Below are 12,412 nucleotides of genomic sequence, written 5' to 3' on the forward strand. Positions count from 1 at the left end.
ATGGGCACTTCCCTTGTGAATCGGTTACTATCATTAAGGGAGTGGGTTAGTTATCTCCAGAGTGGGAACTGGATAAAAAGCATGTGTTTCGTCCATTTTCCTCTGTCTGATTTGCCCATTCTCTGTATTCTGACTCAGCACAAGGCTCTTCAGGGGATGCTGGGGACATGGTCTTCGACTTCTCAACCTCTAGAGCCTTGAGAAAGATTGCCTCTATTGTTTATAATTCACAGACCCTATGGTGCGATGTTATAACAGCTGAAGACTGATCACCACAGTCACCTTTCCCAGGAATCATGCTGGAGCACCTGCCTCTGGCCAGCCTCACCTCCGACATCTCAAGTCTCACCTCTGTGGGGTCCTTAGCCTCACATCGTACAAGTAGGAGTCCCCAGAGACTGTGGGGACCAAGAAAGACGGCGAAGGCAGAAGAGGCAGTGCCCACAGGGAAGGCTGCTTCAAGTAATTCCAGGCTCTGCTCTGAGGAGATTCGGGCCCTAGGGGGTCTCTGAGAAGACCAGATTCATGGAACTGACTTGATCTTCCTTTCCAGAAGGCAGGTCTCATTACCCAGTCCCTGTGGCCCCAGAGATGTGTCAGCTCATCTATCTATGCCCTCCCTGATCTGGGCACTGGCACCCTGGCTGTGAGGTCTAGCTGGGGTGATGGCAAGGTAGTATGCTTCTCAAGGGGCCCTTGCGGTTCCTCCCTCAGAGCTATTCCTGGCCTGGGTGCTCCCTGCCCCCCCTGTCCCCCTGCCTGACCTGACCCCACAGCTGGGAATGGTTTGCCCGGGGGTGGAGCAGCCCCTGCCTTTATAAGCGTGGACCTAGCCTGGAGGCCCAGACCTACTGCTGACCCTTAAACACTCCAGCTTGACCCCCTCCCCCGCCCCCCCCACACCAGCTCAGAAATGACAGGAAAAGCTACCTCTGAGGCTTCTGTCTCTACTCCAGAGGAGACAGAGCCTGAGACTGCCAAGGCGCCCACTACAGAGCCTTCTGGAGAGGTGGCAGCATCAGAGTCCACAGGGCAAGAACAGGTTCCAGAGCCACAGAAGCCACAGGATGCAGCCCCTGCAGCTTCTGCCATGCCTGCCACCACTAAGCCTGAACCTCTAAGCGAAGGTGACTGAGAAGTGGGGAAGGTAGAGAAGGGAGGCAGGAATGCAGGGAGGGGCTCTTCCACTCACCCTAGCTTCCCCCCTCCTCCAGATGTCCCCAGTGCCCCACTGCGGCTGACCTTGGAGGATGTGAGCCACAGCTCCTTGACTGTGAGCTGGGAGCCCCCTGAGAAGCTGGGGAAGCTGGGACTTCAAGGCTATGTGTTGGAGTTCTGTCGAGAGGGAGGTGAGTACAGGGCTGAGTGGGGACTGGATGGGGCAGCAGGGAGGAGCACAGTCCCTGCAATGGGTCAGTCTGGGACGTACAAAGGGAGAAGGGCTAAGCAGTGGTCTTAACTGCCAGGCTACCACCTGCTGCTCCTTAGGACTTCTGAAGGCACAGAGATGTCCAATAACCTCAGAACACCTCCCATCCTCCAGGTTCAGGCAGCCTATGAATATTAGAAGGAGGGGGAGACAAAGATCTGATAAGAAGGGAAGGAGGAACTAAATCTCAGAGGACCTTTTACAGTGGGAGTTATCCCAGGAGGCACAAAGTGGGGAAGATCCAGAGGAGGGGACTGTAAAGTAAGAGACAGTGAGGCAGCTAGGGAAAGTAGTCTCCCACTCTGACAGCCACATTCAACCTGGCCTCTGTCTCTGCCCCACCTTGCTGTGTGTGACTCGATGAATGTGCCCAGCCTTCTCCGGCCTTCTGCATCCGTATCTCTGGCCTCGATCCCAGAGCTCTAGCACTAGATGTCTTTGGTGTCGCAAAGTCAGAGAAAGAAACGGGAGAGGCTATAGCCCAAGAGTGCGGTCAGCTTCTCTACATCACCCTTGAGAAGGAAAGCCTGCTTGAGAAGGGTCCCCCTGCCACATCACTAACAGCCATTCTTCGCTGCCCTTAGCCTCAGAATGGGTGCCTGTGAATCCCCGGCCCGTGATGGTGACCCAGCAGACGGTTCGAAACCTGGCCCTGGGAGACAAGTTATTCCTGCGTGTGACTGCAGTGAGCTCTGCAGGAGCAGGCCCTCCAGCTGTGCTGGACCAGCCTGTCCACATCCAAGAGATCACTGGTAAAGCTACTCCTTGCCTCTTTCTCACAGACTAGATGTAACGGGAATACAGAGGCCGTGGCCACGCAGGCCGCTATCCTCCCCTCCCCACAATCTCACACTAACACGCACAAGCCACATGCTAATGCGTCTTGCCTTGTGAAAGGTTCAGGTTCCTCAGCAGCAAGAAGGAGGTCAAAGACTTCCCTGAATGGTCCAGCCCCACCCCCTACCATCAGGGAGCAGCTTCTTGTGGTCCAGAGATGAAGCCAAGCTCCCAATGCTAGAAGCTATCCATCCTTACTTCTTCCTAATCTTAATCTCTGAAGCAATGAAAGATCATGGTCTAATTCCTCAAACCTGGTTCCAGGCTCTCTAGAGGGGGGAGGCCTTCTTGTCCCATGTTCTACCCTGACCCTAATGGGGGAAAAAAAGTAGGCTGTATAAAGGGTCCATGAAGGCTTCTTCACCCCCAAAAGGTAGTGCCTCTGTGAAGACCCAGAGGCCAGCTGCTGTCCCTGTTGCTAATATTTCTATTTGCAGGGAGCATTAGCCTTAGTGCCGCCCTCCCAAAGCCGATCAAGTTTCAGAGTGTTAATGGCACTGAGTCATTTGGTCTATCTTAGCTATCTGGGGACAGTGCGGGGCCCCAGAGTGAAGAGAGACACGGGCAAGCAGGTGTCTGAGACCTTCTCCATCTTCCTTCTTGTTCCTTGAGGGATGGATGAAGAGCAGAGAGAGAACCTTTCTAGTCAAGGCCTCTAGGAGGAGAAGGCATCTCAGCCACAGAAGGGGTCAAATTCGGATTTGAGGAAATATACTGCTTTAAAGACACAGGAGACCAGAACCACACACTATTGTAGCTTATCCAGACCAGGCAGATCCCAGGGGGCCCAGAGACTCCCACAGAGTCACCCAGTCTTTCTGTAGTCTCAGATTCTGATGCCCACACAGGATTGTTCATAGCCACCAAGCTGCTGGACATCTGCTCTGGTGGTTTTCAAGAGCATTATCTGGGTGAGATAGCACCTTCCCCCCTGGTTGGCAGAGTCCCAGACCCTCCCCCAGGGCCCCAAGAAGCTCAGACTCTGAGATGTCTCTTGGGCCTGGTGTTGAAGAAGCAAGCCAGACTCAGCACCTACTTCTCCATTAAAATTCCTCTGGCAGGAGAGAAGGGGATTTCCTGGAGAGAAAGTGGGGAGGAGGCTATGAACAAGGGGGAACAGCCGGACCTCTCATGGGCTGGGCAGGGGAGAGCAGAGGCCTTGTCCAGGATCCGGGGCTGCTCAGCTGTCCCCTTCTTGGCCACCTGGAGCTGCCAGGCATTCCTGGTCTCCTGGAGCTGTCCCTGGAGCATTCCAAACCATGATGCTCCTGCTCCGGAGCCAAGTGCCTGCTCAGCTAATCCTTGGAGACACAGTGTTCTTTCTTACTCTGTCCCCCAACATGCCACTAACCAACTGTTGCCACCTGTTTGCTGCTTAGGAGGCTCGGGCTCAGTCCCCACACCATCCCCCAGGGACAAGAATGGCAGCTGCTGCAGCTTCCCTTGGAATGTTCAGTGGCACCTGATTAGGCCATAGTCAGGAATGGCCTCCCTACCAGAGTAGGGGACTGACACAAGACTCGGCCCCCGTGATGCTGTGCGGACTGAAAGGCCCAAGAGCAGAAGAAGTTTGTGTATCTGCTTAGCTTCTGTACAGAGAGTCAGAGCCTCTCAGCAGGCCTGGAGGCTGAGGCTTGAATCAGTGAGGCTTCACTTCCTCAGAAAGTCCTGGGCTCCTGGAGCGCTGAGTCAGCAGGAATTGAGCACACTGCTTCCTTCTCTAGGCACACTGGCTGACAGGTGCAGAACCTGCCTCCCTCTAGGGGGAGACAGAGAGCCACCCAGGCCCATCTGGAGCCTGAGAATGCCTGGACCTCAGGGCAAATCCCTGCCTGGCAAGGTTGAGGTGCCAAGGGAGTGCCAGAGATACCAACCAGTTCACACTGTACAGTCCCTGACCTCTCTGGAGCCTCTCAGTTCTCAGCTCCCCAAGGGCCTTAAGGGTTTTGGGTTCCTCCATCTCAGAATTGAAGGCTTTGTCCTCCCAGTAAAGAGGCAGTTCAGCTATAGGAACGTCACAGCTGAGAGCTGTCCTGTCTAGCCAGGAACTCACTCTTGTTTTCTCTTTCTCCTGCCTCAGAAGCCCCCAAGATCCGTGTTCCCCGACACCTTCGTCAGACCTACATCCGCCGGGTGGGAGAGTCAATCAACCTGCAAATCCCCTTCCAGGTAGGCAAGCTCACTGGTAAGAGCCTGGTGTATTGGGGGGAGACCTGGGATTCTCGCAGGAGTCAGTGGTGACCCATACAGATGGCTGCCTCTTCCTAGTTTTGCATATAACTCAGCTATGAGTAGACAGTTAGGCAGCCCCCAGGGCAGGTCACACACTAGAGGACATGACTGGCCAGCAATGGTGGAGCCAGTAGGGCAGGTTTCTCAGGCACAGGTATAGTGGGTAAGTGGGGTGCTTATACCAATCTGTACTCACCCCAAGCCCATCTTTGTTAGGGGAAGCCCAAGCCGCAGGCCTCTTGGACCCACAATGGCCATGCCCTGGACAGCAAGAGAGTTAATGTGCGCAGCGGGGACCAGGACTCCATCCTGTTCATCCGCTCAGCTCAGCGCTCAGACTCGGGCTGCTATGAGCTCACCGTGCATCTGGAAGGCTTGGAAGCCAAGGCTAACATTGACATCCTGGTGATTGGTACATGGGCAGAGGGCAAATGGCTGTCTTAAAACCATTGTCACCAAACTCCCATCCCAGACCTGTGGGGGTGAGGGAAGGCTAGGGTACCACAGCAAGCGCCAAATCTTGGGTGTGGAGACTTTGCAGCAGTCCTGCTTCTCCTCACTGGCCTTTATAATCTGGTTCTGCAGAGAAGCCTGGGCCCCCGAGCAGCATCAAATTACTGGATGTCTGGGGTTGCAATGCTGCCGTCGAGTGGACGCCACCCCAGGACACAGGCAACACAGAGCTCCTGGGGTACACAGTACAGAAGGCAGACAAAAAGACAGGGGTGAGTCTCACTGGGGCCTAACTGGGGCAGGGAAAGATGTAGTCAGGCCCAAAAGGTCCATCATGCTAAGAGGCTTTGGATGAAAGACCAAGACAACTACTGCTGACTGACTCCCTCTGTGGCCCTGGGCAAGCCTCTACCCGCTCTACACCTCAGTCTGTGTGGTACACTGCATTAGGCTGCTATAGAACTATCTTATCATGCATATCAATCATCTGGGAATCTGCTAAATGTAGATTCTGATGCAGGTGGTTGCGGCTGGGTGTTGGGAAGCCACACAACTAAATATTGCCCAGGTAATGAGGCTGCGTGTCTGCCAGCCACACCCTGAGCAGTGAGGCTTGCGAGCTCATGAGAGTGACCTAGGAGGTCCTCCTCCCACTTCTAAGTCCCTCAGTCCCAGTGTTGGATGGTTTAGCCTTCCAAAGCTGGGACTTGGAATGAGCCCCTCTGAGGAGGATTAGGATAAGCAGGAGAGGCAAGAACCGGGTAAGAGCTGAGGGTAACCCAGCCAAGCTCCCTGCAGCAATGGTTCACAGTATTGGAGCGCTACCACCCCACCACCTGCACCATCTCAGACCTCATCATCGGCAACTCGTACTCTTTTCGGGTCTTCTCAGAAAACCTGTGTGGCCTCAGTGACTTAGCCACCACCACCAAGGAGCTGGCTCACATCCACAAGGCAGGTAAGTGGGTTTGAGTCTGGGCAGAAAACCGAATCGGGATTGGTGAACCAACATCTGTCCACTTCTTCTTCCCTGTCCCACATCCCTCTCAGCTTCTCCTCAGCCACTGCTCCCCAGAACATTTGCTGCCTTCCACCCCCACCCTACCCCCACTCAGCCGCTCTGCATGAGCGTATGTGCAAGTGCATACACACTCTGACGTGGAATGACTGTAAATAACCGGTATGACTGGCTGATTTTAGCACAAACATCAGAGAAAAGCCATGCAAATGAGCAGTGCCCCTCAGGAGGCTGTGTACTTAGTGTACTTAGACAGTGGCTGCTAGCATCACAGTAGTCACTGGGTCTCCCACACAGTGTCCCCAGGCACACACTGCAGAGTAATGTGTACATGACAGGTAGACTGGCAATTGCTAAAAACAATCACCCACACAAGGCTGGCTGCTGTATTTACCATCCCATTGAGCATCTGTCAAATGTGAAACTCCAGGACCCCTGTCTATCCCAGATCTTCTCGGCAACACACACACACACACACACACACACAGAGATATACACACACACACACACAGATACAGACACACACACACAGACACACACACAGACACACACACAGACACACACACAGACACACAGACACACACACACAGACACACACACACAGACACACACAGACACACACACACGCCGACCCTGGAAGTCACATTTCATTACTATTCATTTTAATTACATTTATTGGTGTGTGAGTGTGTGTTCACATGCTCACGTGCATGTGTGAGTCTAAGGACAACATGTCAGTTCTCTCCTTCTACCATGTGGGTCCCAGGGACTGAACTCGGGGTGGCAAGCACCCTCACCCGCTGAGCCATCTCACGCACCCTAGAAGCCTCACTCTTTAACATCAGCCAGAGCATCACAGCCATGAGCGTTTTGTGTTTAAAAAGGAAAGCCACTCAGGTCGCAGAGGCAGACAGAAATGGAATGTCACGTTCTCCTCTTGCCACAATCTTCTGTGGCTCAGGTTTTCCCACCCACTCTTCTCCATTCACCTCCTGATCAGCCTCAGCCCTGCTCAGCTAGGCTTTCTCTGATATCTTCACATGTTGACCAGGTTGAGTGTCCCAAAGTTTAGGGTTGAGGCATCTTCCGAAGCCTCCTGCACTCCTATAACCTCAAATTCTCCCCTGAACCTAGATATTACTGCCAAACCTAGAGAGTTTATTGAGCGAGACTTCTCAGAGGCGCCCTCATTCACCCAGCCCCTGGCTGACCACACCTCCACTCCTGGCTATAGCACACAGCTATTCTGCAGCGTCCGGGCATCACCTAAGGTCAGAGGCCCTGGGCTGGTGGGGTGGGTAGAGGCAGCAGGGTTGAAACTCTCTTGAGAGCTATCCCAACCATGTCCTTATTTCATTACTCTCATGTGACCTTGCTTCCAGCCCAAGATCATCTGGATGAAAAACAAGATGGACATCCAGGGTGACCCCAAGTACCGTGCTGTCTCTGAGCAAGGGGTCTGCACCCTGGAGATCCGGAAGCCCAGCCCCTTTGATTCTGGGGTCTACACTTGCAAGGCCATCAACGTGCTGGGGGAGGCCTCTGTGGATTGTCGGTTGGAGGTTAAAGGTGGGAGTCAGAAGGTTGCCCTTAGCACCCTACCGCAGTGGAAAGCTTGAGTCCCTCTTTAGAGCTGGACTAGATGTGTCTCAGAATGAAACTGGAGCAGGAACAAGGGGTGGGGAGGAGTCAAGAACTGCTTGTGTGACTTTCTAAGTGGGAAGATGTTCTATTTGGGGACTGGGGTGCTGGGGATTGTTGACCTCTCTGTTCAAACCTCCCCGTTCCCTCCTGTCTTCCCCCAAAGCTCTAACCTGTAGGGTCTCTTTCAGCTTCTGCCACACACTGAAGAGCAACGGAGGCAGAGACTTGGACGAGGAGACAGGTGAGTGGGTGGCTGGACCCACTCCTTCAGTTACCTCTACTGAGAGCGTGGTGTCAAAGAGAAGACTGGGAGAAGAGAACCCACGTCCCAGACACAAAATGTCACTGGAGATGGGGAGGGGAGGGCAGGAAGGCTAAGGCAGATATGGGTACAATTCTGTAGCAAAAGACAATTAGCATGCATGTTCAGTTTGGTAAAGACAGTGCAGCGCTGGGCCATGCTGGTGATGTCCAGAAGGGAAGGGTACACTGGGTAGTCACAGTACAGCATCTAGTCTTGGCTCTGAATGACTGTAAACATCGGCATTCTTTTTCCTCACTAGAAAAGTAGGGACCCAGCCCTTGCCCCGCCTTCCTCATTTGGTGGTTCTGAGGCTCTGGGTGAACTAGGAAGTCTCCAGAGCTGCACTGGGCAGAGCTCAGCATTGGGAATTGAGCCTGAGGAAGGACCGAGAAGGGTGGAGGTGGTTCTCTACCCGACACCCCACCTTCTCTTCTAGCAGCTTGGTCACATACCAGGATGTGGAAGGACATTCTCCACCAAGACCTGCAGATCTAAGGATCAGGGCCCCATGGAGCCCCAAGACCAAGATACCATAGGAAAAGCTAATGGGGGTGGACCTCTAATACCTGCAGGCTCCCTCCACCAGAGGCTGGGACTAGACCTAGGAGTGGGCCTGGCAGGCCCCAGGTCATACCTTCTGGGTACAAGAGGGCCCCAAATGTGTAGCAACTGGTACCGTCTGCAGAGGTGTACACTGTGTGAGAAGCATTCAAATAAAGGTGTGTGGTGTTATAACATGGGGTTTCTGTGGCAGCGAGTGTCATGGCGGACGGGAAGATACTATGTTACTATGAAGGGGAGACACTATCAAGATTAGGACCGTGCCAACAGGAAGGACAGGAAGGGTCTCAAGATGACACAGGGCATTTTTTTTAGACATGTGAGTGTTCTGGCTCTTGCTTTCTGATTCACAATGTGCCACCCTAAATCTGTAACTATAGCAACAGACCCACCATCTCTGGAACTTTCCTTGTTCCATCTGTCTCCACACCCATCTCCCAGCTTCTCCCCTTCCCCCACCATTACATCTTCTTCGTTGAGGTGGTCTGGTTGCCCTCTGACAGTGCTGGGGTGCCAGCACCCCACTCTCCACAGGGTTTCACAATCTTTTATTAGACATAGGGGCCTCCTTGAGAGCCAGGGACACCTTACCTCCAACTGAAGGAAGAGCCTGGAATCAAGACTTAGAGTCAATATTCACACTCCAAGGAAGAGGGAACCTGACACCCTCTTCTGCCTGCTGTCCATACAAGGAAGACATCCAGGCTCAGCAGAGTAAAATTTGGTCTACCTGAGACCCCCTCACCCCAAAGCCTACACTCTATTTGTAACACAGCTTCTGAGCTAAATCCACCTCCAGGGACGTTTTGGATATTTAAATGCCAGCAAGGCACTTCCTCATACTGAAGACAGCAGTCTCCTTTGGTCTGCTCTGGCTTTTCACACTTCACAACAGGGGTGCCCATGGTTGGCCTGGGATCTTCTTGGATGCCTTCCTCCCCCTCCTCCCTCCCTCAGGCAGCATGCTCCCAAGGGTTGTCCTTCCTGGGGAATCTCTTCTCCCGGGGCTTAGATGCAGAGATGCTGTCCCTCAGGAGAGTCCAAGCCTGCTCTGAGAGTTGTTGAATCTTGGTGGCCCCAACAGAAAATTACATTGGAGACTCCCAGGAAGTTCAGGGCAAGAAGGGCTCAGTGCTGCTCCCTGCTGGCTACTTGAGACAAGCACCTTCTGCACTATTTTTATCCCCGAGGACCCTGCGGCCCACTGGGAGTCCCAGGCTGTAAAAAAAGCAAATGTGAGAGACAATCCCTAGACCCATTCTCTCTGCCTCTCCCAAGTACAACCTCGGGCTTCTCGGGGTCAGGACCTGAGTGGCACAATCCTTGGAGGAGGGGCTGAGGTCTCCTTCCTGTGGTTTACTATCTTCTCCTATAGAACAGGAGAGACAGCAAAGCCGGGACATATCCATTTCTCTGTCTATCCACCTCTAAGGGACTGTCTTTCTCTCCTTGAAGTTGGTCCCTTGGACCACCAACACCTAATAGCAGGCTCCCCTGTCTGACTGTAGGAGCCAGAATATTCTAACCCTGGCTCAGAGAGCAGCCTTGAATGGGGCACACAAGACTCTCTTCTCACCTCAGGGTACCCAGTTCCCTGCCATAGCCCACCCCACCTCCAAGCCTCCTCCAGGTCCCCAAAGTACAGGGCAGCTAGCTTCTTATAGAAGGAGCCCTATTCCACGGTATCTCTTCAGAGCCTCCCTGGTGTCCACAGCCCATATCCCAGCTGGGAAAGCTGAGGAGGAACAGTGGGACAGGGGGGACAGGGAGGACATGAGGGTTAAACAGAGAGCCACTGGGTGTGGGCTAGACAGAGCAAGGCAGAGTCTAGTCATCAGCTTTCTCCTCTGGGAGGTCTTCATCAATGGGAGGCTTGGGCTGGCATCTGAAGTGGTCATTCCAAATCTTCAGGAAGGTGACCCGAAACTTGTGGATTCGGAAGGCATAGACGATGGGGTTCATGGCCGAGTTGCCGTGTGTGAGGAAGATGGCAATGTAGATCAGGATGCTGGGTTTCTCACAGGTCGGGCAGAAGAGGGTGATACAGTTCAAGATGTGCAGTGGCAGCCAGCTGAGGGCAAAGAGGAAGAGGATGAGGGCCAGCGACTTGGCAATCTTGAGCTCCTTCCCGTAGTACTTCTGGGGGTCACCAGAGGAAGCTGACACCTTTTTGTTGAGCTGCTTTCGGATCAGGTAGAAGACCTCCAGGTAGATGAGAACCATGAGCAGAAGTGGTGGCAGCACCCAGACGAAGAAGTTGAAGTAGACCATATACTCCATGCTGATAACCTTCTCAAACTCACACTTGATCACGGGCTCCCCAACACTGCCATTGGCTATCCATTCTTGCTCCACCACACTCAGGTTGTTCCAACCAAACATGGGTGTCAGGCCTACCACAAGGGAGAGAATCCAGCAGCCAGCTATGGCCACTGCTGCCCGCCGCTGAGTCACCACTGTCTTGTACCTGCAGGAAAGAAGGACAAGGTATGAGAAACGACCCCATGATTGTATGTGGACCCCCTCCTCTGGGGATCACATACCCCTGAGGGTCTCTAAGATGATGCTTCTATACATCCAAGGTCTAGAGCGAGGGTGCCTTTAGCCCAGGGACATAATCTTTAGGATCCAAAATTAGTCTGGAGTTTGTAAATCTAGTCTCATTTCTCCTCCAGCAGAGGAAGGAAATCCTGATACTAATGAATATAATGGAAGCCAGGTAATGGTGGCACGTGCCTTTGATCCCAGCACTTGGGAAACAGAGGCAGGCATAGCTCTGTGAGTTCCAGGCCAGCCCAGTCTACAGAGTGAGTTCCAGGACAGCCAGAGCTACACAGAGAAACCTGTTTTGGAAAACAAAAACAAAACAAAAAAAAAAGAAAAGAAAAAGGAGAAAGAAAGAAAGAAAGAAAGAAAGAAAGAAAGAAAGAAAGAAAGAAAGGAAAGAAAAGAAGGAAGGAAGGAAGCCCCCAAGACGCTAACAGAACTGTCCCGAGCGTCCTAACATGTCCCCATTTGCCCAAAGAGCCAGGTGGTAAAAACAACAAGAAAGTCCCAAGAAGCCTTGCGACACCAGGCCCTCTCCTTCTGGTCCTGCTGTGTCTCCTAAGCATCTCATCTGCTTCCCCTGTTTCCATTACCCTTCAAGTCATTGCACAGGGTGGTGTCAAGGACCAGCTCAGCAATGCTCGACTAATTGGGATGATTCTCAGGGAAGAAAGCCTGGTGTCTGCTGAGCATCTGCTAGCACTTCATACTTCCACTCGTCCACACACTGATGTATCTGCATGGATGCTGTTCTCAACAGCCATTCATCAAGGCTTTCTGTGCAGGGCGCTGTTCTCGGTGCTGGGAACAAGATAAAAATTCCCACCTCTACAAAGCTCCTATTTGCTTATCTTTTTTAAAGTATAATTTATTTATTATTGTTTTACATACATTGGTGTTTTGCCTGCATGTATGCCTGTGTAAAGGTGCCAGATTACCTGGAACTGGAGTTACAGACAGCTGTGAGCTGCCATGTGGGTGGTGGGAATTGAACCTGGGTCCTCCGGAAGAGCAGCCAGTGCTCTTAACCACTGAGCCATCTCTCCAGTCCCTGTTTATCATTTTTTATTTGTAAAGATTTATTTTATTTTTATGAGTTTGAATGTTTTGTCTGCGTGTATGTGAACTCTGTGTGTGCCTGATAATCATGGAGGTGGGACGAGGGCATCTGACCCCTGGAAATAGAGTTGTGGATAGTTGTGAGCTGGGTGTAGAGCTGGTGGGAACTGAACCTAGGGCTAATAGCTCACCCATCTCTCCAGACCCTGTTCAAAAAATTTTCAATTTTTAAACTAAATTCAGTGTGTGTGAGTGTGTGTTTGTATGTGTATGTTTATGTATGTGTGAGTGTGTGTGTGTTTGTGTGTGTATGTGTGTGTTTGTATGT

At 52.5% G+C, this 12,412-nt stretch overlaps 2 protein-coding genes across 6 annotated transcripts in view; one reads left to right on the top strand and one right to left on the bottom strand.

The window, feature by feature from the left end:
- Nucleotides 1-556: 556 nt before the first annotated feature.
- Nucleotides 557-7,646, top strand: Mybph (myosin binding protein H). Its single transcript, XM_028764720.1, has 10 exons — nt 557-673; nt 907-1,127; nt 1,215-1,349; nt 2,014-2,181; nt 4,347-4,435; nt 4,715-4,910; nt 5,084-5,223; nt 5,750-5,909; nt 7,104-7,240; nt 7,352-7,646. Exons 1-10 carry the CDS (start codon nt 666-668, stop codon nt 7,586-7,588), a joined length of 1,491 nt encoding a protein of 496 aa, XP_028620553.1. The 5' UTR covers nt 557-665; the 3' UTR covers nt 7,589-7,646.
- Nucleotides 7,647-8,765: 1,119 nt separating this feature from the next.
- The window catches only part of Adora1 (adenosine A1 receptor), a 33,786-nt gene continuing 30,139 nt past the window's right edge, over nt 8,766-12,412 (bottom strand). For all 5 annotated transcript variants that reach the window (XM_028764719.1, XM_028764716.1, XM_028764717.1 and 2 more), the window contains exon 3: nt 8,766-10,945. In XM_028764719.1, coding sequence (XP_028620552.1) covers nt 10,306-10,945 — 640 coding nt within the window. In that variant the 3' untranslated portion in view covers nt 8,766-10,305. The remainder of the gene's footprint in view (nt 10,946-12,412) is intronic.

Source organism: Grammomys surdaster, unplaced genomic scaffold, assembly GCF_004785775.1.
Source record: "Grammomys surdaster isolate TR1022 unplaced genomic scaffold, NIH_TR_1.0 145, whole genome shotgun sequence".
Classification (NCBI taxonomy): Eukaryota; Metazoa; Chordata; class Mammalia; order Rodentia; family Muridae; genus Grammomys; species Grammomys surdaster.

What these genes read in the sequence shown, in the direction of transcription:
- Mybph (XM_028764720.1), top strand. An exon ending in GCCTGAACCTCTAAGCGAAG is followed by an intron (nt 1,128 to 1,214) that starts GTGACTGAGAAG and finishes CCCCTCCTCCAG; the next exon opens with ATGTCCCCAGTGCCCCACTG. An exon ending in GCGTCCGGGCATCACCTAAG is followed by an intron (nt 7,241 to 7,351) that starts GTCAGAGGCCCT and finishes CCTTGCTTCCAG; the next exon opens with CCCAAGATCATCTGGATGAA.